Source organism: Rana temporaria, chromosome 11 (genome assembly GCF_905171775.1).
Source record: "Rana temporaria chromosome 11, aRanTem1.1, whole genome shotgun sequence".
Classification (NCBI taxonomy): Eukaryota; Metazoa; Chordata; class Amphibia; order Anura; family Ranidae; genus Rana; species Rana temporaria.
The window spans coordinates 27,908,099-27,933,828 of NC_053499.1; the positions used below are offsets into that span (position 1 = coordinate 27,908,099).

General features: G+C 45.8%; 1 protein-coding gene across 1 annotated transcript in view; it reads right to left on the minus strand.

Annotated features, from left to right (window-relative positions):
- The window catches only part of PPFIBP2 (PPFIA binding protein 2), a 210,398-nt gene extending 187,849 nt beyond the window's left edge, over positions 1 to 22,549 (minus strand). Inside the window, 3 exon segments of the mRNA XM_040328281.1 lie at positions 7,259 to 7,341; positions 17,474 to 17,640; positions 22,378 to 22,549. Of these exon segments, the coding sequence (XP_040184215.1) occupies positions 7,259 to 7,322 (64 nt within the window). The 5' untranslated portion in view covers positions 7,323 to 7,341; positions 17,474 to 17,640; positions 22,378 to 22,549.
- Positions 22,550 to 25,730: the final 3,181 nt, after the last annotated feature.

Genomic DNA, 25,730 nt, shown 5'->3' on the forward strand with positions numbered 1-25,730 from the left:
AATGGATTTATGGCGTGTTTATCAGCTCCTGGCCAACACTCCGTTTACAGAAATAACAAAAGCTGAAACAAAGCAGAAATTGCGATTTCCTGTGTGCCAATTAACGAGTAAAGGGATCATTTCTGACAAGGCGGCACCTTTATTAACAGTAAAGAGGGGAGAAGGAGACTTTCCGAGCAGCATGGGCTGCAGGCGATGTCAGTCCCGTCACATCCACTCAGCTTCTTACCAACATTCAAATTATTTTGATTAGACATGTTGACTTGAAGGAACCACTTTAAAGGAAAATGTGAAAAAGTACAAACATTCATCTGGCCGGTCGAAATTCTTCGTTGTGTAGAAATTTTTCTTCTGCTAAATAAAGATAAAGGAACCAGAAAATATTATGACAAGTCGACTCAGGCCTCGTACACACGACCGAGTTTCTCGGCAAAAACCAGCAAGAAACTTGCTGGGAGATATTTTTTTGACGAGGAAACCGGTCGTGTGTACATTTTCGTCGAGGAAACTGTCGAGAAACTTGACGAGCCAAAAAGAGAGCAAGTTCTCTATTTCCTCGACGGGAATGGAGAAACTTGCCTTGTTGAGTTCCTCGACAGCCTAACAAGGAACTCGACGAGGAAAACTATGTGTTTCGCCCGTCGAGTTCCTCAGTCGTGTGTACGAGGTTTAAGACCCCTTTCACACTGAGAAGTTTTTCAGGCGGTTTAGCGCTAAAAATAGCGCCTAAATATCGCCTGAAAAACTCCTGCCCTGCAGTTTTAGTGTGAAAGCCCGAGTGCTTTATCACTGAGCCGTTGGGCTGGTGGGACCGCTCCAAAAGTCCTGCTAGCAGCATCTTTGGAGCGGTGAGAGGAGCGGTGTGTTTACCGCTCCTCCCCATTGAAAACAATGGGGCAACGCGGCTATACCGGGCGGCAATTCCGACGGTATAGCCCTGCTAAAAATAGCGGCATTATACCGCCACCGCACCTCCCGCCCCAGTGGGCCTTAAAGCGGAGCTCCACCCAAAATGGAACTTCTGCTTTCCCGGTCCGCCCCCCCTCCAGTGTCACATTTGGCACCTTCCAGGGGGGAGTAGATACCTGTCTAATACAGGTATTCGCTCTCACTTCCGGCGAAAGATAGATCACACAGGTCCCAGAAGACAGCAGGGACCAGTGGGATCGCGCAACGCGACACGCACATGCGCAGAAGGGAACCAGGCTGTGAAGCCGCTTCCTGATCCCCTTACTCAATATGCCCGGGCCTGCACCCGGAGCCGAGGGTAGGGTTGCCACCTCATCCCTTTAAACCCGAACACATATTAATTACACAGGTTCTGTGGCTGATTAAGGTGGTAATTAAACTCACTTGGTGCCTTTCCTGCATTAAATTAGACTCAGAACCTGTGTAATTCATGTGTGTTCGGGTTTAAAGGGATGAGGTGGCAACCCTACCCTCGGCTCCGGGTGCAGGCCCGGGCATCTTGAGTTTAAAGGGATGAGGTGGCAACCGTAGCCGAGGGACGGGTCGGCTTCGGGTATCGACATCGCGGGCACCCTGGTCCATGTATTAAAGTTCAGCAGCTGCAGTATTTGTAGCTGCTGACGTTTCATTTTTATTTTTTCCGGCGGAACTCCACTTTAACCGCTTGCCGACCAGCTGCCGCAGTTTTACGGCGGCAGGCCGGCTTGGCTGCGCAAGATCGCGTAATATTACGTCATCTCGCGAATCAGCAAATATTACATCAGCATGCGCCCCCCGCTCGCCCCTGGTCCAGACGCGCGTGCCCGGCGGGCACGATCACCGCCGGGCACCCGCAATCGCTCGTTACAGAGCGAGAACCGGGAGCTGTGTGTGTAAACACACAGCTCCCAGTCCTGTCAGGGGGAGAAATGCCTGACCGCCTGTTCATACAATGTATGAACAGCGATCAGTCATTTCCCCAAGTCAGTCCCACCCCCCCTTCAGTAAGAACACACCCAGGGAACATAATTAACCCCTTCCTCGCCCCCTAGTGTCAACCCCTTCCCTGCCGGTGGCATTTTTATAGTAATCAATGCATTTTTATAGCACTGATCGCTATAAAAATGACAATGGTCCCAAAAATTTGTCAAAAGTGTCTGAAGTGTCCGCCATAATGTCGCAGTACCGATAAAAATCGCTGATCGCCGCCATTACTAGTAAAAAAAAAAATATTAATAAAAATGCCATAAAACTATCCCCTATTTTGTAGACGCTATAACTTTTGCGAAAACCAATCAATAAACGCTTATTGCGATTTTTTTAATGAAAAATATGTAGAAGAATACGTATCGGCCTAAACTGAGGGAAAAAAAATGTTTTTTTATATATTTTTGGGGATATTTATTATAGCAAAAAGTAAAAAATATAGATTTTTTTTTCAAAATTGTCGCTCTATTTTTGTTTATAGTGCAAAAAATAAAAACCGCAGAGGTGATTAAAGCGGAGATCCACACAAAATTGGAACTTCCGCTTATCCCACTCCTCACCCCCTTACATGCCACATTTGGCATGTAATTTTTTTGGGGGGGGGAGTGGGGGCTTCAGGAGGAGTGGGACTTCCTGTCCCACTTCCGCCTTCCGGGTAGGCGATTAAGCTTAATCGCCTACAGGAAGGGGCTGCTGTAGGCGATCACCTAGGATACGTCACAGGTCCTAGGCGATCTCCTGTCCAATCAGACGGCGCAGCGCCGGGCTGCGCCGCTCGCGCATGCGCAGTGCCGCTCGCGCATGCGCAGTGGGTGCCCGGCCGTGAAGCCGAAAGCTGTCACGGCCGGGTGCCCACAGTTGAAATGAAGACGCCGGCCGGGGAGGGGGGGAGAGGAGTGGAGCCCCGGCCGGTGCGTCGCTGGAACGCTGGAGCAGGTAAGTATCTGTTTATTAAAAGCCAGCAGCTACACTTTTTGTAGCTGCTGACTTTTAATAAACTTAAAAATGGGTGGAAAACCCCTTTAAATACCACCAAAAGAAAGCTCTATTTGTGGGAAAAAAAGGACGCCAATTTTGTTTGGGAGCCACGTCGCACGACCGCGCAATTGTCAGTTAAAGCGACGCAGTGCCGAATCTTAAAAAGTGGCCCGGTCCTTGACCAGCAATATGGTCCGGGGCTGAAGTGGTTAACACTATAGCTGTTTGCGGATTTTCAGATCGTTAGTACGGTGCTTTCGCCAAACGATTTCACTTTTACATCAGACAAAATCTGGATTGCCAGACTATACATTTTTTTGTCGGATGTGAACTCAACGTCTGATTTCCGGATGGTCAGGACAGAAATCCGTCCTTCGGGGGATTTCCAGTTCTCCCTCACATGCTCTTTTGTCAATGAGAGATGACACTGGAGAAGAGGTGGAGATACAAGAGAACTGTACGGAGTTCTGATATAGGTCTTGTTTGTTCTACCATTGTCAATGTTGATTTAGAAAGGAGTTCAAGCCGGGCAAGTGAAGGTTATGTGGCTAAAAACAAGGTGCTTTGGTTAATTTTTAATACTTTTTACTTTTTCCCAGAACAGATCGGACCCTGCTGATTTGGGAATCCTTTTGTTAATGAGTGGTAAACATAGAGCCACTTAACGAGCTTCCAGTCATGATTAATTAACCCGAGGCAGACACGGCAATCCTTCCTGTAAAATTCCACAGTAAGGTCCAAAGCCAAAGCCGACTAAAGTACACCAAGGTATTTTTTAAGCTAATGTAGAGAAGTGCTAAAGATGCCAACAAACGTGAGAAAGATCTTTCCATAAACACGTACAAACATTTTGGCAGAACGCTTATGGTCATACAATGAACAGACACCCAGCCTTATCATCTCAGGGAAATAATAGAACTGGTCCAGGAAAATACCGTATTTATCGGCGTATACCGCGCACTTTTTTGCCCTGAAAATCAGGGCAAAATCGTGGGTGCGCGGTATACGCCGATACCCGCTTTCCCGCGCCGAGTTTTGAATACTACGCCGACATATACCGAGCGCAGTACACTCGGGTATAGTCGGGCAGTCTCGGCTCCTTCCGCGCTCACGTCTTGGACGTACAGGACGTCAGCGCGAGAGTTGCCGAGCATTGCCGACATTACACGAGTGTACTGCGCTCTGTATATGTCGGCGCAGTATTCAAACTCGGCGCGGGAAACGAGCGGGGAGGACGCCGCAGAAGGACGCCGGACCCGACGAAGAGGACACCCGAAGCCGCAGACGGACGCCGGACCCGACGAAGAGGACACCCGAAGCCGCAGAAGGACGCCGGACCCGACGAAGAGGACACCCGAAGCCGCAGACGGACGCCGGACCCGACGAGGCCGCCGATGGACGCCGCGCAAGACACCAAAACTGTAAGTACAAAAAAAACTTTTTTTCCACAGGATTCGGGGCAACTTCAGGGGTGCGCGGTATACGCGGGAGCGCGTTATACCGCGATAAATACGGTAGATTACGACCAACTGATTCTTTCCCAAAAGGAAGGTCGGTGTGTCAAAATATGGAGGAGCTTTATTTATCCATCAGGCAAAAAAAAAAATCATTATTCAGACATTTTTGGGTGGTTTGGGTAACATTTCTGGGAGTTTCATGACTCTTTTAAAGCTGGACATGTGTGGTTAGACCTTCATTCAAAGTAGTTGATGATGTCATCATTGATTCAACCAAATGTTATCCTGATCTGCTACTTGAATGGTTCCCATGATGTATTAAGCAGGTTTCTTCTTTACTTATGAAATCAAAGAAAGAATATTGCAAACCAAAGTTTATTTACCGTATTTATCGGCATATACCGCGCACTTTTTTGCCCTGAAAATCAGGGCAAAATCGTGGGTGCGCGATATACGCCGATACCCGCTTCCCGCGCCGTGTTTGAATGCCTGCGCTGACATATACCGAGCGCAGTACACTCGGGTACATTCGGCCAGGCTTGGCTTCGCTCGTAGTCATGCTCTCTGACGTTTATGCGTGAGAAGCCGAGCCTGGCCGAATATCCCAGAGTGTACTGCGCTCGGTATACGTCGGCGGAGGCTTCCAACTGAGCGCGGGGATTCGACATGAAGACAGCGCGGGAGAAGCCGGGAGGACACCACTGAGGACGCAGACGGACGCCGGACTGGACGAGGCCGCCGATGGACGCCGGGCAAGACACCAAAACTGTAAGTAGTAAAATTTAATAAAATGTTTTTTTACAGGATTTTAGGGTCAAAATTAGGGGTGCGCGCTATACGCCGGAGCGCGCAATATCCCGATAAATACGGTAATTCACCTTCCCAAATAAGAGGAGATCAATTACCGTATATACTCGGGTATAAGCCGACCCGAATATAAGCCGAGGCACCTTATTTTACCACAAAAAACTGGGAAATAATATTGACTCGAGTAGCCTTGGGTGTCCATCTGCATGCCTCACTGTGCCTCACTTTACCTCACTGTGTCCATGTGCATGCCTCACTGTGTCCATGTGCATGCCTCACTGTGCCCATGCCTCACTGTGCCCATGCCTCACTGTGCCCATGCCTCACTGTGTCCATGCCTCACTGTGTCCATGCCTCACTGTGTTCATATGCATGCCTCACTGTTCCCATGCCTCACTGTGTCCATGCCTCACTGTGTCCATGTGCATGCCTCACTGTGCCTTGTGGCCCTCCTGTCTTCTGGCAGGAGGGCCGTCCCACTGTTGGAACACAATAGAACATCTGGGAGATTGCTGTACTAACATCGAATAATTAGTACAGAGACCTCCTCATTTTTTTAAGAGAAGCTTTACTGTCTCTCTTAACAACTCTTGAGATAACATACCAGCCATATAGCAAGTGCACTGTATTCAATGAGGCAGCCAACTCACAATGGAGAAGGAGCAGTAAGGAACAAACTATGTGTAAGAAAGCCCCAGTATGTCATCAGCGCATTTTTTTTTTTAACAAACAGTGGTGCTTTATTGAGAGATAATACGTAGTACAAGTTATGCATAATCACAAAACAGAGCTTCAACAGTGCCAAATAACATTCGGAAAACATTGAATAACATACAGCAAATGCGTTTAAAGTCCCGAAGGACTCATTACCCACCAATTATAACGCTACACAGGCTCATATCATGATCCAAAACATGAGAATTTACTGAGACCTCAGTTTATTGATAAACCCGAAAACCACCCACGATGCAGCCCACCCCCCATGGCACCTGCTCTCAGGTGAGCGTTCACGGTGCCCAGACCTTTTCGAACTTCCATATTTGAGTAAGTTAAGGGGAGGGCTGCATCAACCATCGCCTCACACGCAGGTATTCCAGGTTTGTGGTGTTGGGGGGGGGTAACCATTTTATTAAGATTTCCTTTTTTGCGTAGTACAGGAGATAGGAGCAGGGGTGTATTTAGGTTTTGTGCTGCCCTAGGCCTGGTGAAACTCGCCCAAACCCTCTACTTTATATATGACGCACCCCTTCCTTTTTAAGACCCGTCCTGTCATTTTCATGGGATGAGGACAAGGGGGACAGGGTGGGATGAGCACAGGGGGACAGGGTGGGATGAGCACAGGGGGACAGGGTGGGATGAGCAAAGGGGGATAGGGTGGGATGAGCACAGAGGGACAGGGTGGACTTTTTCACCGCCCCCCGCAAAGTGCCGCCCTAGGCCTGGGCCTTGTCGGCCTAGGCCATAATACATCTCTGGATAGGAGATCAGCAGTTTCAGATGATGGGAATGCTGTTCATCATCAGGGAGTCCTAGGAGGGCCAAGGACGGAGCAGGTATCAGAGTAAGTTTTAGCCTAAGATTAATTGCCTCCCAATATGCGAAAATGATTGGACACTCCCAGAACACATGTCGATATGAACCCAGTTGTGTTTTGCAGCGGGGGCATACCGGGTCACGCTCTGGGAAAAGCCTATGTAGCCTCTCAGGGGTATAATACACCCTGTGTAGAAATTTGACCTGTATCAGTATGTCGAGGATATTACTAGCTTCGAGCCCTGTTCTAGACAATCCTTCCAGTCCTCCCTGTCCAACGTTGGGATATCCCCCTTCCAATACTCCCACAGCTTCCCCAACTTGGGGAGGTCCGTACACAGAAGAGCGCCAGAAGAGTCGAGAGTGGTTTGCTGAGGTCTCCCGGCGCCAAGAGCTCCTCAATGGAGTCAGCCTTGACAACAGGAGGCCCACAGAACTGAGCATTGGATCCAGGCAGGCATTCCGAACTTTTGGGATAAGGACGAGAAACTCAGAAGGGTACCTGAGCACATTTTATTTTAATAAAAAAAAATCCATAAAAATCCTACCTGCTATGATGTCATCCATTTGCTCTAAGGCCGCCTCAAGCATGTGACTGGCATCAGATGCCATGATGGCTGCTGCAGGTTTCCTAATAAATAAAGCAAGAAAAAATACATTTAGGTTTAGGTTATTTTTCTTAGTCCCCTGCAATAAAAGAAGTGTTACACTTCATTACCTTTAGAGTCCTATTTTTCCTATATTCGCTCCATTTACTTTGTAAGACTCTCCAGCATTGGACACTTCAGGAGAGTCAGATGCCTGTGTCCCCCACTGCCCACTATGGTTTCCTCCTCCACCCACCTAGGCCACTGCAGGACTCAGCAGTAACATAGGGGTCAGAGGATGGAGTCACCACATGCGCCAGGGAACACTGATATTGAATGTCGTTATGTATTCATATATCTAGTATGTATTATAAAATGCAGCTGGTATGAGTACCTTTATGTGATTTGTTATAGGCCTTTCTTTTGTAATCCCATATGCTGTAGAAGACTGGGAGAGGAAAGAATAGCATTATGAGCCAATCAGGTGTGCTGAAGGCACCTTAGTGGACAAGGAACATGCAAGTAAAAGAGAGAGTAAGTGAGTAGAAGGAGGAGAGTATCAGTCGGCTGCTTCTCCTTCACTGATCAATCACAGACTAGAAACAGAGATTTTATCTTGTAGTATTACTGTAAGAAAAATTGTAGTCATTTTTCTGATGGCCCCACCCCCTGCCTTACTGGTGCCATTATCCTGCGGGACATCTGTGTATGTGCAGGTGCATGATTAGGAAGGTATAGAAGATTTTATTTGGTCTGTGAGTGCACCAATGTTACGATGGGTGCACACACAAAGCTTCTTACGCGTCAGCTGGTAGTGGGCAATAGCTATTGCACAAACAGCACTATCAGCTGTTTCTGGGTCATAGGAGGACAAAAGTTAATGTACTCATGTGACTCAGAAGAAAATTACAGCCAAAAAAGCATTGGCCATACTTCTCTTTTAATGTCACTTTAAGCCACTGACCTGGAACAAGTATGTCAATTAGGACTATGCAGTCCTGACTTTAACTGCGGCATGCATGCAGCATATGAAGTCTGAATTTATTTGCAACATGCTTGTTTCTGGTCACCAACTCAAAACTGCAACCATTGGAACAGCTTGACAGCATGATACCCAGTATTGTCAGCCTATTCATCTCTATTACGATTTGAAAATGAGAACCAACTCTCTATATTATTTCTATAATGAGGGGTTCGAAAATGAGAACTCTCCATATCATTTCTAAACTTAGGGGTCCAAAAATGAGAACCAACTCTCCATATCATTTCTAGAATGAGGGGTTCAAAAATGAGAACCAACTCTCCATGTTATTTCTATAATGAGGGGTTTGAAAATGAGAACTCTCCATATCATTTCTAGAATGACGGTTTCGAAAATGAAAACCAACTCTCCATATAATTTCTAGAATAAGGGGTTCAAAAATGAGAACCAACTCTCCATATCAATTCTACAATGAGAGGTTCGAAAATGAGAACCAACTCTTCATATCAATTCTACAATGAGGGGGTCGAAAATGAGAACCAACTCTCCATATCATTTCTATAATGAGGGGTTCAAAAATGAGAACAAACTCTCCATATCATTTCTATAATGAGGGGTTCAAAAATGAGAACAAACTCTCCATATCATTTCTGTAATGAGGGGTTCAACAAAGAACCAACTCTCCATATCAATTCTACAATGAGAGGTTCGAAAATGAGAACCAACTCTCCATATCATTTCTAGAATGAGGGGTTCAACAAAGAACCAACTCTCCATATCATTTCTATAATGAGGGGTTCAACAAAGAACCAACTCTCCATATCAATTCTACAATGAGAGGTTCGAAAATGAGAACCAACTCTCCATATCATTTCTAGAATGAGGGGTTCAACAAAGAACCAACTCTCCATATCATTTCTATAATGAGGGGTTCAAAAATGAGAACCAACTCTCCATATCATTTCTAGAATGAGGGGTTCAACAAAGAACCAACTCTCCATATCATTTCTATAATGAGGGGTTCAAAAATGAGAACCAACTCTCCATATCATTTCTATAATGAGGGGTTCAAAAATGAGAACCAACTCTCCATATCATTTCTATAATGAGGGGTTCGAAAATGAGTACCAACTCTCCATATCAATCCTACAATAAGAGGTTTGAAAATGAGAACCAACTCTCCATATCATTTCTAGAATGAGGGGTTAAAAAATGAGAACCAACTCTCCATATCATTTCTATAATGAGGGATTAAAAAATGAGAACCAACTCTCCATATCATTTCTAGAATGAGGGGTTCATCAAAAATGAGAACCAACTCTCCATATCATTTCTATAATGAGGGGTTTGAAAATGAGAACCAACTCTCCATATAATTTCTAGAATGAGGGGTTTGAAAATGAGAATCAACTCTCCATATAATTTCTAGAATGAGGGGTTCAAAAATGAGAACCAAAACTCCATATCATTTCTATAATGAGGGATCGAAAATGTGAACCAACTCTCCATATTATTTCTATAATGAGGGGTTCGAAAATGAGAACCAACACTCCATATCATTTCTATAATCAGAGGTTTGAAAATGAGAACCAACTCTCCATATCATTTCTAAAATGAGGGGTTCGAAAATGAGAACAAACTCTCCATATCATGATAGCATATTATAAGCCTCGTACACACGACCGAGGAACTCAACGGGCGAAACACATCGTTTTCCTCGTCGAGTTCCCGTCGCGGAAATAGAGAACTTGCTCTTTTTGGCTCGTCGAGTTTCTCGACAGTTTCCTCGACGAAAATGTACACACGACCGGTTTCCTCGGCAAAAAAATATCTCCCAGCAAGTTCCTTGCTGGTTTTTGCCGAGAAACTCGGTCGTGTGTAAGAGGCCATACAGTTGCTGCTGAAACAACAAAACTGAATGAGCCATCACTTAGGCCTCGTACACACGACCGTTTTCCTCGACAAAATCCATCAAGAAAACGGTCGCGTGTATGTTTTTCGTCGAGGAAACTGTTGTGGATCTCAACGAGAAAAAAGTTCTCTTCTCTTTTTTCTCGTCGGGAGTCTCAATTTCCTCGTCGTGTTTCTCGTCGGGCTGGTTTAGTACGAGAAACACGTTTGTGTGTATGCTTAGAAACCCGCGCATGCTCAGAATAAAGTATGAGATGGGAGCGCGCCTTCGGTAAAAGTAGCGTTTGTAATGGAGATAGCACATTCGTCACGCTGTAACAGACTGAAAAGCGCAAATCGTCTCTCACCAAACTTTTACTTAACACGCAGTAACATGAGATTAGCAAAAGCAGCCCCAAGGGTGGCGCCAGTGGAATCAAACTTCCCCTTTATAGTGCCGTCGTACGTGTTGTACGTCACCGCGTTTGAGAACGACGAGATTTTGTCTTGACAGTGTGTACGCAAAGAAAGCTTGACAAGATTCTCGACACGCCTGACAAGAACCTCCTCGAGGAAAACGATGTTTCTTTTACAAAGAGATTCTCGGTCGCGTGTACGAGGCCTTACTCAGTAGAAGTGATAGTCACCATAACTCTGAAGAGATCGCAAGTACCTTACCAAATATTAATGCAATTTCTGAACTGGCCCAGAGGATCTTTCAGTAAAAATGAGGATCATGGACATTCTTAGGAAATCAACATTTTAAAGGACAACCTTTTAGAAAAAGGATGATCTTTGTAAATCAGACACATCTGGAAAATACACTATAGCTGATACGCTACAGGTTTATGCTTACACAGCCTTGGGTGGAAAATAATGCAACAAACTGACAGATTATCTATTTGTGGAGTTTGTCGGTCCATTGATCTGAAAATGTTCCCCCCGAATCCACATCATACTTTGTGCCAGTGATATGATTACATAACCCACTTATGTCATGCTGTACTGATTACTGTGCTGAGCCAGAGCAGAGGTGACATTGATTTTTTGGTTTAAAGGGAAAACCCAGGCTGAATGTTTTAAATCGGGATTCCTAGTAAGTAGAACAAATTTGTCCCATAATTATTTTGTCTAATAAAGAATAACAATTTCGTCCCTCAAGTAGGCTCTCCTATACATCACATTGATCACTGGCACTTCCTAAATATACAGGTTCTCTTTTAAATGATCATTACCCTTCCATGGGTCAAGAAGAAAGGGACAATGAACTTGGATTTTTTTTTAGAACAATGTTCTGCAGTTATAACGGTCTTGTACAGCACCACCTGCTGGTACATCTTTTATTGCAGCCTGACCATAAAACCCTAGGATTCCCTAGTGGGACCATTGTGTTTTATGGATGGGTTTTGATCATCAAGCAACCCAGCAGCTGACCTATCTTTTTTTTTACATTTTCTTCCTCCAGGTGAATGGGTACCCCATACCCATTCACCTAGGATGGGGGGGCCGTTATATGGGGGCCCCCTTATTAAAGGGACCTCCCGGATTACGATAAGCTCCCCACCTGCAAACTCCGACAACCAGGGTTGTCGGGAAGAGGCCCTTGGCCCATCAACATGGGGACAAGGTGCTTTGGGGTGGGGAGCCGCAGGGCGCCCCCTGCCCCAAAGCACCCACTCACCCACCTCCCAGACTTAAGGGCCTGGTATGCTCTTGGAGGGGAGCCCATCCTGTTTTTTTATTTAAAATAATGATTCACTCCAAAGGCAGTGCCTGGTATTGGTAGGGATCCAAGTCGGATCCCCGTTCAATATCGTGCCAATAAGCAACCCAGCAGCTGACCTATCTTTATAATATTTGCCTGTGCTCAACCAAACCATGCTGCCACATGGCACATGTTATATACGTATAAAAGCGCTGCATTGTTACTTTTGGCGGATATCACCCGGTGACCCCGCCCCCTTATGTCATCACCACCCGGAGCATGATGGGACTGTGACGTCATAAGAGGCCCGAAGTCGGAAGAAGACCCCCAAAGTCGGAAGAAGACCCCTGGAGCTGCCTAATAAATGACTTTTAACCTGTGTAGTGTGTTTTTTTTTTTACATTTTCTTCCTCCAGGTGAATGGGTACCCCATACTCATTCACCTAGGGTGGTGGGACCGTTATATGGGGGCCCCCTTATTAAAGGGAGCTCCCGGATTCCGATAAGCTCCCCACCTGCAAACCCTGACAACCAATGGCCAGGGTTGTCGGGAAGAGGCCCTTGTCCCCATCAACATGGGGACAAGGTGCTTTGGGGTGGGGGGCCGCAGGGCGCCCCCATGCCCCAAAGCACCCACTCACCCACCCCCCAGACCTAAGGGCCTGGTATGCTCTTGGAGGGGAACCCATGCCGGTTTTTTATTTAAAATAATGATTCATACCAAAGGCAGTGCCTGGTATTGGCAGGGATCCAAGTCGGATCCCCGTTCAATATCGTGTACTCACTCAGAGGCAGGAGAGAGAAGGGGGAGATTTCAGTCAGAGACTGGGGTGGATGGTGAGCTCACTCACCCCTTGGCAGTCAGCACCTCTCATGCAGATGTATCTGAGGCCTCGTACACACGACCGAGGAACTCGGCGGGCGAAACACATTGTTTTCTTCGTCGAGTTCTTGTTAGGCTTGTCGAGGAACTCGACAAGCCAATTTTCTCCATTACCGTTGAGGAAAAAGAGAACATGCTCTCTTTTTGGCTCGTCGAGTTCCTCGACAGTTTCCTCGCTGAAAAATGTACACACGACCGGTTTCCTCGGCCAAAAAAATCTCCCACAAAGTTTCTTGATGGATTCTGCTGAGGAAACCGGTCGTGTGCACGAGGCCTGAGGCTGCTGGACTACAAATTTCCAGACCCAACTTTCCTATTCTGAGGCACAGGCCTGGGGATTGGAGTGTGGACAGACACAGAGGGGTTGGGGGTTTGAGAGGGGGGGTTGTTAGTGCTGGCTTTGGACAGTGTGAAAGAGTGTAACAGACACTCCCAGGCCTCGTACACACGACCGAGTTTCTCGGCAAAAAACAGCAAGAAACTTGCTGGGATTTTTTATTTGCAGAGGAAACCAGTCGTGTGTACATTTTTCGATGAGGAAACTGTCGAGGATCCCGTCGAGCCAAAAAGAGAGCATGTCTTCTTTTTCCTCGACGAGAATGGAGAAACTTGCCTTGTCGAGTTCCTCGACAGCCTAACAAGGAACTCGACGAGGAAAACGATGTGTTTCGCCCGTCGAGTTCCTCGGTCGCGTGTACGAGGCTTCAGCTTAGACAACTGCAGCCAGCAATCCTGCTGGGAAGCCATAGTCCAGTCTAAATAATGTGTCCGGGTTTCAGGCAGTCTGAAACCCAGACGCATGATTCCAAACCCGAACTGTCCGGGTGAATCCTGAACTTGTGGCAACCCTACACCAGGCTCGTTGTGAACTGTTGCTACATTCCTACAATACAAGTTCTATTGCACCCGTCCGTATGAACTATTGTCTCTGCACCACGCTGCACTCCACCTATAAGCGCTATAAACTAGATCTGTGGACAGGCTGGTCAGGGCCACTCAGCCATTTTTCACATTTTAAAGTCAATAGCAGTATGAATGTCTTCCTGGCTTTCATCAGGGGATATGCCTCCAGCTAATGAAGTTATGAGTATATAAGAACTATATCTGGCATGACAGAGACCGAATAATGAATCACCGTCTCACATATGGGTGGAGAAGACAACATTCAATGACAAGGACACAGCCCCGCACCGCTTCTTGTTCTACCAGTTATGTCAGTTTAAATCCACTAAGATCCAGGCACTCCTTAATCTGTATATATATTTGGCCCACTAATTACAGCAGTGAGTTTGTTTTCCATATACTTTCCATTCATACCTTTTATAATCTAAAAGATACACTGCTTAAACCAAATTGCTGTATATAAAACAAGTACTAATGCCATCGAGCAACAAGATAAACAGCAGGATATGATCAGAACTCGTGATCTTTGGGATACGTGATCTAACCAATCCGGGGGGTGAGGTTTTCTGCTATTTTTATTTTTTTTGTTCTTATTATGGGCCAGATTCTCAAACGAGATACGACGGCGTATCTCCAGATACGCCGTCGTATCTCTGAGTTGCGCGGTCGTATCTATGTGCCTGATTCTTAGAATCAGTTACGCATAGATTTCCCGTAGATCCGACTGGCGTAACTGTGTTACACCGTCGTATCGTAACTGCATATTTACGCTGGCCGCTAGGTGTCGCTTCCATCGAATTCCGTGTCGAGTATGCAAATTAGCTAGATACGCAAATTCACGAACTTACGCCCGGCCGACGTAGTACATTTACGCCGTTTACGTTAGGCTTTTCCCGGCGTATAGTTACCCCTGCTATTTGGTGGCGTAAGTGCGGCGTACCAATGTTAAGTATGGCCGTCGTTCCTGCGACGAAATTTTAAAATTTTACGTCGTTTGTGTAACTCGTCCGTGAATGGGGCTCGTTCACGTCAAAACCAATACGTCCTTGCGGCGTATTAGGAGCAATGCACACTGGGAGATTTCCACGGACGGCGCATGCGCCGTTCGTGAAAAACGTCAGTCACGTCGGGTCACACAACATTTACATAAAACACGCCCCCCTGTTCCAAATTTGAATTAGGCGGGCTTACGCCGGCCGATTTACGCTACGCCACCGCAACTTACGGAGCAAGTGCTTTGAGAATACAGCACTTGCCCGTCTAAGTTGCGGAGGCGTAGCGTAAATCAGATACGTTACGCCCGCACAAAGATACGCGATCGTACGTGAATCTGGCCCATAGTATCTAAAATCTAAACTGGCTCGGATTTGGGCTGATTCCTGTGACAGCCGGCACCCACGGCTGTCAGAATACTCGAATGTTGACTGCAGCTGATTGGCTGAATGGGTTGGTTTTGCCAGGGTCACCCACAGCTCAGAACTGCAGTGAAATGTTCGGATATTCTGACAGCCGCGGGTGCCAGATGTCAAAATACAAGAGGCGGCGGGGAGGATTCCTCCATTTACACAGTTTCGCTCTTGTTCACCCCAATAGATGAATATGTATGGCCACCTTTACAGTAAATGGGGTTGGTTTACCAGAGCTCTCAACTGTCCCTGGTTACGAGGGACTGTCCCTGATTTGGAGCAATGTCCCTCTGTCCCTCATTTCCCCTTCATCTGTCCCTCATTTTGGTCTGATCCATATAGATGTATATAAAATGCACTTTTTATCTATCAAAAAGTGTTTCCCAGTGCTAAACCTTTCATTTATATTCTAAATGGCTGCATTTGTAAATTTTAAAAGCCAATATAAAGGAATAGTAGTGCTAAAAAAAAGCCCTTGTGGATCTAATTAACCACTTCCCGACCGCCGCATGTAGATATACTTCGGCAGAATGGCACGTACAGGCACATTGGCGTACCGCATGTAGCGGGGGGGGGGGGGGGGGGTCCCGATCGGGACCCCCCCCCGCTACATGCGGCGGTCGGATTCCTGCGGGGAGCGATCGGGGAGCGATCGGGGACGACGGCGCGGCTATATGTTTTTTTAGCCGCCCCGTCGCGATCGCTCCCTGGAGCTGAAGAACGGGGAGAGCTGTATGTAAACACGGCTTCCCCGTGCTTCACTGTGGTGGCGTATCGATCGAGTCATCCCTTTTATAGGGAGACACAATCGATGATGTCAGTCCTACAGCCACACCCCCTACACTAGTAAACACACACTAGGTGATCCCTAAATGTTACAGCGCCCCCTGTGGTTAACTCCCAAACTGCAACTGTCATTTTCACAATAAACAATGTATTTTAAATGCATTTTTTGCTGTGAAAATGACAATGGTCCCAAAAATGTGTCAAAATTGTCCGAAGTGTCCGCCATAATGTTGCAGTCACGAAAAAAATCACTGATCGCCGCCATTAGTAGTAAAAAAAAAAATAAAAAATAAAAATGCAATAAAACTATCCCCTGTTTTGTAAACGCTATAAATTTTGCGCAAACCAATCGATAAACGCTTATTGCGATTTTTTTTACCAAAAATAGGTAGAAGAATACGTATCGGCCTAAACTGAGGAAAAAAATAAATTTTATATATGTTTTTGGGGGATATTTATTATAGCAAAAAGTAAAAAATATTGCATTTTTTTCAAAATTGTCGCTCTATTTTTGTTTATAGCGCAAAAAATAAAAACCGCAGAGGTGATCAAATACCACCAAAAGAAACCTCTATTTGTGGGAAAAAAAGGACGCCAATTTTGTTTGGGAGCCACGTCGCACGACCGCGCAATTGTCTGTTAAAGCGACGCAGTGCTGAATTGTAAAAACCCCTTGGGTCATGTAGCAGCATATTGGTCCGGTCCTTAAGTGGTTAAAGGGGTTGTAAAGGTTCATGTTTTTTCACCTTAATGCATCCTATGCATTAAGATAAAAAAACACCAGGCAATGACGCCCCCCCCCAGCACCCCCGTTTTACTTACCTGAGCCCGTTCACCTGTGGTGCGCGTCCCCCGGCGTCCTCTTCTCCACGGAGTCTGACCCCTCCCACAGCTCCCCTCTCTGGCCAAGTACAGCAAGCACAGTGATGGTGTCAACACTACATTTGCAAGGTACTATCTGAGTTTGTAAATGCATTTGGCGCACCCAAAGTGGATGTATATCCTTTGTGGCCATTGAGAAATATATTTAAATAGAAGTTTTTGTTTATTAAGTTTAGCTTTAAAATGTTTGTAAACCTTTTTTTTTATATAAAAATAACAAACATGCCTATACTTACCTGCTCTGTGCAATTGTTTTGCACAGAGCACCCCCTGTTCCTCTTCTTCTGGGGTCCCCCCGCTGCTGCTCCAGGACCCTCCTCTTCATCAGGTGCCTACACGGAGATCCGTTTTTCATGGGGGCACCCGTGCGGGTTCGCTCTCGAGTCCTGCTGCTGTGTCCATTGACACAGACAACGGGACTTGGCCCCACCCCCTGTTTCCGTGTCACTGGATTTAGGTGACAGCAGCGGGAGCCAATGGCTCCTACTGATATTATTCTGTCCAATGAGGAGAGCGACATCGGCTGGAGCCACTGCACTCGTACACACTGGGACAACACTAGCATGCATGTTTGTGCAGTGATCGTTCCCATTGACAATTAATACTTTTATTATCAGTACTTTGTTAGATACGTAAATGGCAAATATCTAAGGAACTAAAAATATTGCGGACCTGTCATTTAAAATTCATGTTTTGTTAACATTACCAAATCAGACTATTATTAGGAGTTCATTATTACCTTTTTCTTGCTTTGGATCGACTGCAACTTCCAAATTTTCCCACGAGACCCAAAGCCTCGGCTATAATCACACGACTTTGGCTATCAGAGGCATTGTGGATGTTTCACATCATTAGCGACTGCAGAGTGTCTATTGTTCTCAGTCACAAAGCTGCTGTCTAGTAGATCTGTATAAAGGTAAGAGGATCAGTAAGTCACAAACCTGTCAAACACAACCAAGCAGCAGACAGAAGTTATATACAGTGTCTCACAAAAGTGAGTACACCCCTCACATTTTTGTAAATATGTTATTCTATCTTTTTATGTGACAACAATGAAGAAATGACACTTTGTACTCACTTTTGTGGCCAGCAGTTTAGACATTAATGGCTGTGTGTTGAGTTATTTTGAGGGGACAGCAAATTTACACTCTTATACAAGCTGAACACTCACTACTTTACATTGTAGCAAAGTGTCATGTCTTCAGTGTTGTCACATAAAAAGATATAATAAAATATTTACAAAAATGTGAGGGGTGTATTCACTTTTGTGAGATACCGTCAGGGATGGACTGGCCATTGGGACTACAGGGAGTTTCCCGGTGGGCCGATGGCTCAGTGGGCCGGCTTCAGTGACAGCAGACCGCCGCCCCCCTCCGCTCCTCTGTCTCTCCCTCCCCGCAGCGCTCACCTGGGGGAACAGAGAAGCATGGGGAGGACCAGAGGAGCAGGGGGGGGGTGACAGAGGAGCATGGGGGGGACCAGAAGGAGCACAGGGGAGGGGACAGACAGCTGACTCAACAGCTATGGCCTGGGAGTTTCTCACTTCTGCCTAATCTTGTCCCATAAGGGGGGGCACCAAACTGATTCTTTGCCCCGGGTGAAATAATGTCTAGCTTCCCCACTGGTACTGTCTATAAGAGTACCAGTACCAGCCATTCTACTCTAATAAAGTAGAATGGCCAGTGGCTAGTGAAGGGGAGAGAGGGCTTGGTGGCCAGGGGGGGGGGGGGGGGTCCCGGCAGCCATGGGAGAGACCTGTCAAAGTGGGCCAGTCTGGATGAAGTCCAGGGCCAAATTTCTGTCCCAGTCTCCAGCCCTGGATACCGTACATGTCCAATATCTTGTAAGCGGGATGAAAATATGCTAGTTAGTAGCTGTCCAGGATCGGAGGGCTAGATCGGCGGGTTATCTTTATTTCCGACCCACTGGTCCTGTGTTATAAAAGAGGGACAGTGGTCTGTAACAGAGAGGCTGGGCCTAAATGTGACCCTTACTTGGCACCCAATGAGGACTAAAACTTACAGGACGTGACGACCACCACAGCACCCTACCCTTACCATATGGTTTCTGCTTAGTAGTGATGCCCAGAGGTTGTGCTTTACTGTTCCTCTGCCTCATTATATGTCTACTGTTAAATACTGTGGGTCAGATCCACAAAAACGGGCGTATATTTAGGCGGGCGTATCGCATCTCATATGCGCTACGCCGCCGTAAATCAGAGTGGCTCCTAGGGTATCCACAAAGAACTTGCTCCCATATGTGGGCCGGCGTAACGTAAATCTGCCGGCGTAACGTAAATCTGCCGGCGTAAGCCCGCGTAATTCAAAGTAGGCTTGGAGTGGGCGTGTTGTATGGTAATCTGGTATGACCCCACGTAATTGACGCTTTTTACGAACGGCGCATGCGCCGTCCGTGGACGTATCCCAGTGCGAATGCGCAAAATCACGTGGCAAATAGTCAATGCTTTCGACGTGAAGGTAACTTACGCAAAGCCCTATTCGCAAACGATTTACGCAAACGACGGAAAATTCGACGCTGTCCCGACGTCCATACCTAACATTGCGTACACCTCATAGAGGCAGGGGTAACGTTACACCGAAAAAAGCCTTACGTAAACGATGTAAAAACGGAAGCGCCACCTAGCGGCCAGCGTAAATATGCACCTAAGATCCACGCCAGTCGGATCGAGCCCACATTCAGGCGTATCTTGTTTTGTGGATACAAAACAAAGATACGACGGCGCATCGTAGAACTTACGTGGCGTATCAATAGATACGCCGCCGTAAGTTCTTTGTGGATCTGGCCCAATGTCCTTTCTACATACAGTATCTCACAAAAGTAAGTACACCCCTTATATTTTTGTAAGTATTTTATTATATCTTCTCATGTGACAACACTGAAGAAATGACAAGTTGCTACAATGTAAAGTAGTGAGCGTACAGCTTGTATAACAGTGTAAATTTGCTGTCCCCTCATAATAACTCAACACACAGCCATTAATGTCTAAACTGCTGGCAACAAAAGTGAGTACAGTACCAATACAGTACTAATAATAAAAATAATAAAAAATAATAATAGTACAGTACTAATACAGTACTAATAATACAAATAATAAAAAATAATAATAGTACAGTACTAATACAGTACTAATAATAAAAATAATAATAAAAATAATAATAATAATAAATAAAAAAAATAAACTTAGATCAAGGTTGATCTAGGAGGTCAATGCCAGGGTTTGTAATTGGGTCAAGGTCAGGGTCAGTATTTTTTGGACAGTTCTTTTTTTAATGAATGTCAATGGGGTTTATTTACTAAAGGAAACTCCACTTAGCACTACAAGTGCACTTGGAAGTGTAGTTGCACTCTGCAAGGCAAGTTAGTTGCTCCAGAGCTTAGTAAATAAACAGAAGCTCTGATGACTTCCATCATCCAATCATGTGCCATTTTTTATTTTCCTTGCACGTGATTGGGTATTATTTGCAAAGTGAAGGTTTACCTAATTTACTGAGCTCTGGAGAAACTGCACTTTGCAAAGTGCACAGTCTATTAGCCTTTAGTAAAATAAACCTGCGCGGCTTTTATGGAGTTGAGTTTAGCAGCTTTGGCAGAAAAATGGCAAAAACTCCTAAACTCTGCTAGTTCAGTGGCGGTGCGTCCATAAAGGGCGCAGGAGCGCCGCCCCCTCTCTCCTGCACCGCTCTATCACCATAGATAGATTCATTGCATTGCATGAATCTATCTATGGTCGCTGCTGACACCCCCTATTTAGGCCCCTTTTCGGGCGCCAGGCACCTGAATTACAGCGTGTTTTTTGGAAGCGCCTGATTAGAGCCATAGGCAAAATTGTGAACAGCGGTCGCCATGCTGGGCGGTCGCTGTTCACTTAGCTGTGTGTTAGCAAAGCAAAGAAATTCACTTTGCTAACACTGAATCCTCCTCTCAGCCAATCAGATTGCTGGGTCTGTTACCGATCACCTGATTGGCTGAAACGTCAAGCGCTGTGATTGGGCGCCTTAGAGAGGACGAAAGAAGACATGGAGGAAGTGAAGGAGACCGCTGCTGACCCGCTGTGAGACAGGTAAGTGCCGGGCAGCATCTGATGGGGCACAGTAGCGGCAATTGATGGGTACACAGGCAGCATTTGATGGGGCACAGTAGCGGCAATTGATGGGCACACAGGCAGCATTCGATGGGGCACAGTAGCGGCAATTGATGGGCACACTGGCAGCATCTGATGGGGCACAGTAGCAGGAATTGATCGGCACACTGGCAGCATTTGATGGGGCACAGTGTCAACAATTGATGGGTACAGTGGCAGCATCTGATGGGGCACAGTAGCAGGAATTGATGGGCACACTGGCAGCATTTGATGGGGCACAGTGTCAACAATTGATGGGCACACTGGCAGCATCTGATGGGTCACAGTAGCAGGAATTGATCGGCACACTGGCAGCATTTGATGGGGCACAGTGTCAACAATTGATGGGTACAGTGGCAGCATCTGATGGGGCACAGTAGCGGCAATTGATGGGCACACAGACAGCATTTGATGGGGCACAGTAGCGGCAATTGATGGGCACAAGACAGCATTTGATGGGGCACAGTAGCGGCAATTGATGGGCACACTAGCAGCATCTGATGGGACACAGCAGCATTGATCGGCACACCGGCAGCATTTGATGGGGCACAGTGTCAACAATTGATGGGTACAGTACTATTTGATGGAATAACTTTACGCCTGAAATCGCCTTACGTAAACGGCGTATCTTTACTGCGACGGGCGCATGTACGTTCGTGAATAGGCGTATCTAGTCATTTACATATTCTACGCCGAACTCAACGGAAGCGCCACCTAGCGGCCAGCCTAAAAATTACACTTTAAGATACGACGGCGTAGGAGACTTACGCCGCTCATATCTTAGCCTAATTTAAGCGTATCTGGTTTCCAGAATAAGATTAAATCAACGCCGACGTAGATTCAGAGTTACGACGGCGTATCTACTGATACGCCGGCATAACTCTCTATGAATCCGGCTATAAATAATAAAAATAAACGACTGACACGGGTCCACTGCCCTACTGACACCAACATCTGCCCAACAGACAAGTCCGCTGCTCTACTGACACCATCCACGGCCCTACTAACACCTTCCACGTTTTAATACATTTGGGGTGCGCACCCTAATGCAATAAGCTGCGCACACCTATGCGGTTAAGGTTTAACAATGTTCAGTCTCCTGTCAATTTGCTATGTATTTCAATATATTTCTAGATAGTAAGCTTTGCGCAAACTGTTGGCGCTATATAAATCCTGTATAATAATAATAATAATAGCGAGCACTATGCACTCTTTGATACAACTTTTGTACACTTTACTGCAAAATACTTTCATAAAAACATTGAAAAAATAAAAATAATATTAAATGAGCTAAGCAAAAAAACGATGAGTGCGCAAAATTAAAAATAAACGATACGGCTACAACTACAGCGACACGCTGGTCATCTAATGCCTGTAAATTGATGTGAAAAGGTTGCCCTGGTTTAGCTGATATACCTGGACAGGTGACAGGAATACAGCAAAGCTACATTGTAGTTTTCTACTCTTCTCCATCCACCGTACAAGTTCCATACAATCTTTACCTTATTCTACGCTCTTCCAGTGTCCCGCCAGCCGCAGGATCCTCTCCGCCTGGCTCTCTAATCCGGGAAAGTTGTCCCAGGAATCACATCACACAGCTTACTTTGAAGCTAATGACAAGCCCAGAGCACACCACACCACACCACAACCACATGCTTGTAATAATGCTGAGGAAAAACAAGTACAGCTACAACCTGATTGCTACAAATGATTGGAGTCTCAGCCTCTTCTGCTGACTAACAAGGAAGGGGACGGAGGAGTCTCATCTCCGCCAGCTTCATTTCTGCCTGGAGCTCCATCTAAAACAATCCCAACTTCAAAGAGTTACATTAAAGGCACCTCTCTATTTTTGTTGCACATTGCAGTCAGGCATAGGACTTGACAGACGGGTCTGCAGCCAGACAGTGGAAAGATGCAAACATGTTCTGCAGAAAACTTGAAAGTTTGGTCTCCTCTGAACGAGGATTATTGTTATGAGTGGATGCCGGCAGGTTAAAGCCCAACTCCGGGAAACGTGAAAATTCTTCTTAGCAGTGGGATTTGCTCTACTGCTCATTTAAAGGGGTTGTAAAGGTCATTTTTTTGCCGCCCTAAATAGCTTCCTTTACCTCAGTGCAGTCCTCCTTCACTTACCTCATCCTTCCATTTTGCTTTTAAATGTCCTTATTTCTTCTGAGAAATCCTCACTTCCTGTTCTTCTGTCTGTAACTCCACTGAAAAAAAACAACGTTTTGAAAAACGTCAATTAAAATGACCATGTGTGGGGGAAAACGTTGTTTTATGTCTTGTGAAAAACGACAAAAAAAAATAGAAGCATGATTCAATTTTTTGTGTCGTTTTTCAAAACTTCGTTTCTTGTGTTAATTAAAATGATAGTGTGTGGGCAAAAATATGTTTAACCACTTAAGGACCGGACCAATATGCTGCTAAATGACCCAAGGGGTTTTTACAATTCGGCACTGTGTCGCTTTAACTGACAATTGCGCGGTCGTGCGACGTGGCTCCCAAACAAAATTGACGTCCTTTTTTCCCCACAAATAGAGCTTTCTTTTGGTGGTATTTGATCACCTCTGCGGTTTTTATTTTTTGCGCTATAAACAAAAATAGAGCGACAATTTTGAAAAAACTGCAATATTTTTTACTTTTTGCTGTAATAAATATCCCCCAAAAACATATATAACATTTTTTTTTCCTCAGTTTAGGCCGATACGTATTCTTCTACCTATTTTTGGTAAAAAAAAATCGCAATAAGCGCTTATCGGTTGGTTTGAGCAAAATTTATAGCGTTTACAAAATAGGGGATAGTTTTATTATTATTTTTTTTTTTACTACTAATGGCGGCGATCAGCGATTTTTTTCGTGACTGCGACATTATGGCGGACACTTCGGACAATTTTGACACATTTTTGGGACCATTGTCATTTCCACATAAAAAAATGCATTTAAATTGCATTGTTTATTGTGAAAATGACAGTTGCAGTTTGGGAGTTAACCACAATGGGCGCTGTAGGAGTTATGTTTCACCTAGTGTGTGTTTACAACTGTAGGGGGGTGTGGCTGTAGGTCTGACGTCATCGATCGAGTCTCCCTATAAAAGGGATGACTCGATTGATGCAGCCGCCACAGTGAAGCACGGGGAAGCTGTGTTTACATACGGCTCTCCCCGTTCTTCCGCTCCGGGGAGCGATCGCGAGGGGGGTGGCTAGAAACGAATAGCCGCGCCCTCGTCCCGGATCGCTCCTGAAGCCACAGGAACCGCCACATGTACGGGGGGGGGGACCCCCGACCCACGTCTAGGCAGGGACGTACAGGTACGCCAATGTGCCTGTCCGTGACATTCTGCCGACGTAAATGTACATGCGGCGGTCCGGAAGTGGTTAAAACGACATTTTTAAACCCGCGCATGCTCAGAAGCAAGTTATGAAGCGAGCTTCAATGGAAAAGAGTGCTGAACGTAACCGCGCTTTGCTAGAGCATTTTGAAAAAACGATGGTGTGTAGGCAACGTAAATTTTGAAAATGAAGTTTCAAAAACGTCGTTTTATTTCATGATTTAAAACGTCGTTTTTTTTCATCACATTTTGTCGCTTTAATCAATAGAACATTTCACCCAGGCAGAAGATAAATACAATCTACCAACATAGCAACAAGTGATGAAAAGATGATCATTTATCCTATTGGCTAAAATAAAAAACGTCAAAGTACAAAAACGTCGGACGACGCTGTATGCAAACGCGCAAATACGCATGAAAACGCCCGAAAAAACGACCAAACAAGCTACGCTCAGGTGTGAATGCAGCCTTACTCTCCGGGCCCCGGCTACTACTGGGTGGGGGTTGCAAAACAAAAGAACAGATTTTTCTGGACAGCCGCACACCGAATACAAATTGCCTTTATTGTAAAATCCAATAAGCCAAAACAGCACTACAACTCACAGCACACCGGTGAAGCTGACGCGTTTCACGCTATATTAGTGTTTAGTCATTGCTAAAGATCACTCCACCAGGAAAGGCAAGGAGATGAGAAGGCAGGCGGCAGGCCGGGACTTGAGCCAAGGCAGAAGAACATGCGAGTGGAGCTGGATGGGCATGCACCCGAAACTGAAGAAATATTCCCTCCGCTCCGACCAACACATGATCATCAGAAAGGGGCACAGATAATGGAAAAAAATACCCCCCCCCCCTAAACTAGTAGGAGCGGCGGAGCGGGGGGGTGTAATTCAGATTTTTTATTTTTTTATTCTGCACTGTCTTTGAAATTGCCCCAGCCCCTGTTCAAATCCAATCCGGGGACAAAACCCGGGACAGACTTGGTCCGGGGACAGTGTCCTCAATCCAGGGACTGTCCCCTGAAACCGGGGATGTCTGGTCACCCTACTCTTGAGGGGGTGAGCAGGAGTGTCAGGACACCCACTAACACACAGCTCCTTTATCTGCAAAGTAGAAAGCGTCCTGACCCTCCTGCTCGCCCCCTCAAGAGGCTTTCTCTACACCAGGGAGAAAGCCTTGCATTACGGTGTGGAGTTACAGACAGAAGAACAGGAAGTGAGGATTTCTCAGAAGAAATAAGGACATTTAAAAGCAAAATGGAAGGGTGAGGTAAGTGAAGGAGGACTGCACTAAGGTAAAGGAAGCTATTTAGGGAAAACTTTTTTTACCTTTACAACCCCTTTAAAGCCCAACTCCGGGAAAATTCTTCTTAGCAGTGGGATTTGCTCTACTGCTCATTTAAAACTAGGGAGCATAGAAAAGAAGATTTAAAGTGGAACTTTACTCTTTCAATCAACAGTGATTATTTTTAATCCTTATGCTGCTAGCATTGGTAAATAGATAGTAAAGTGTATTATATTTAACCAC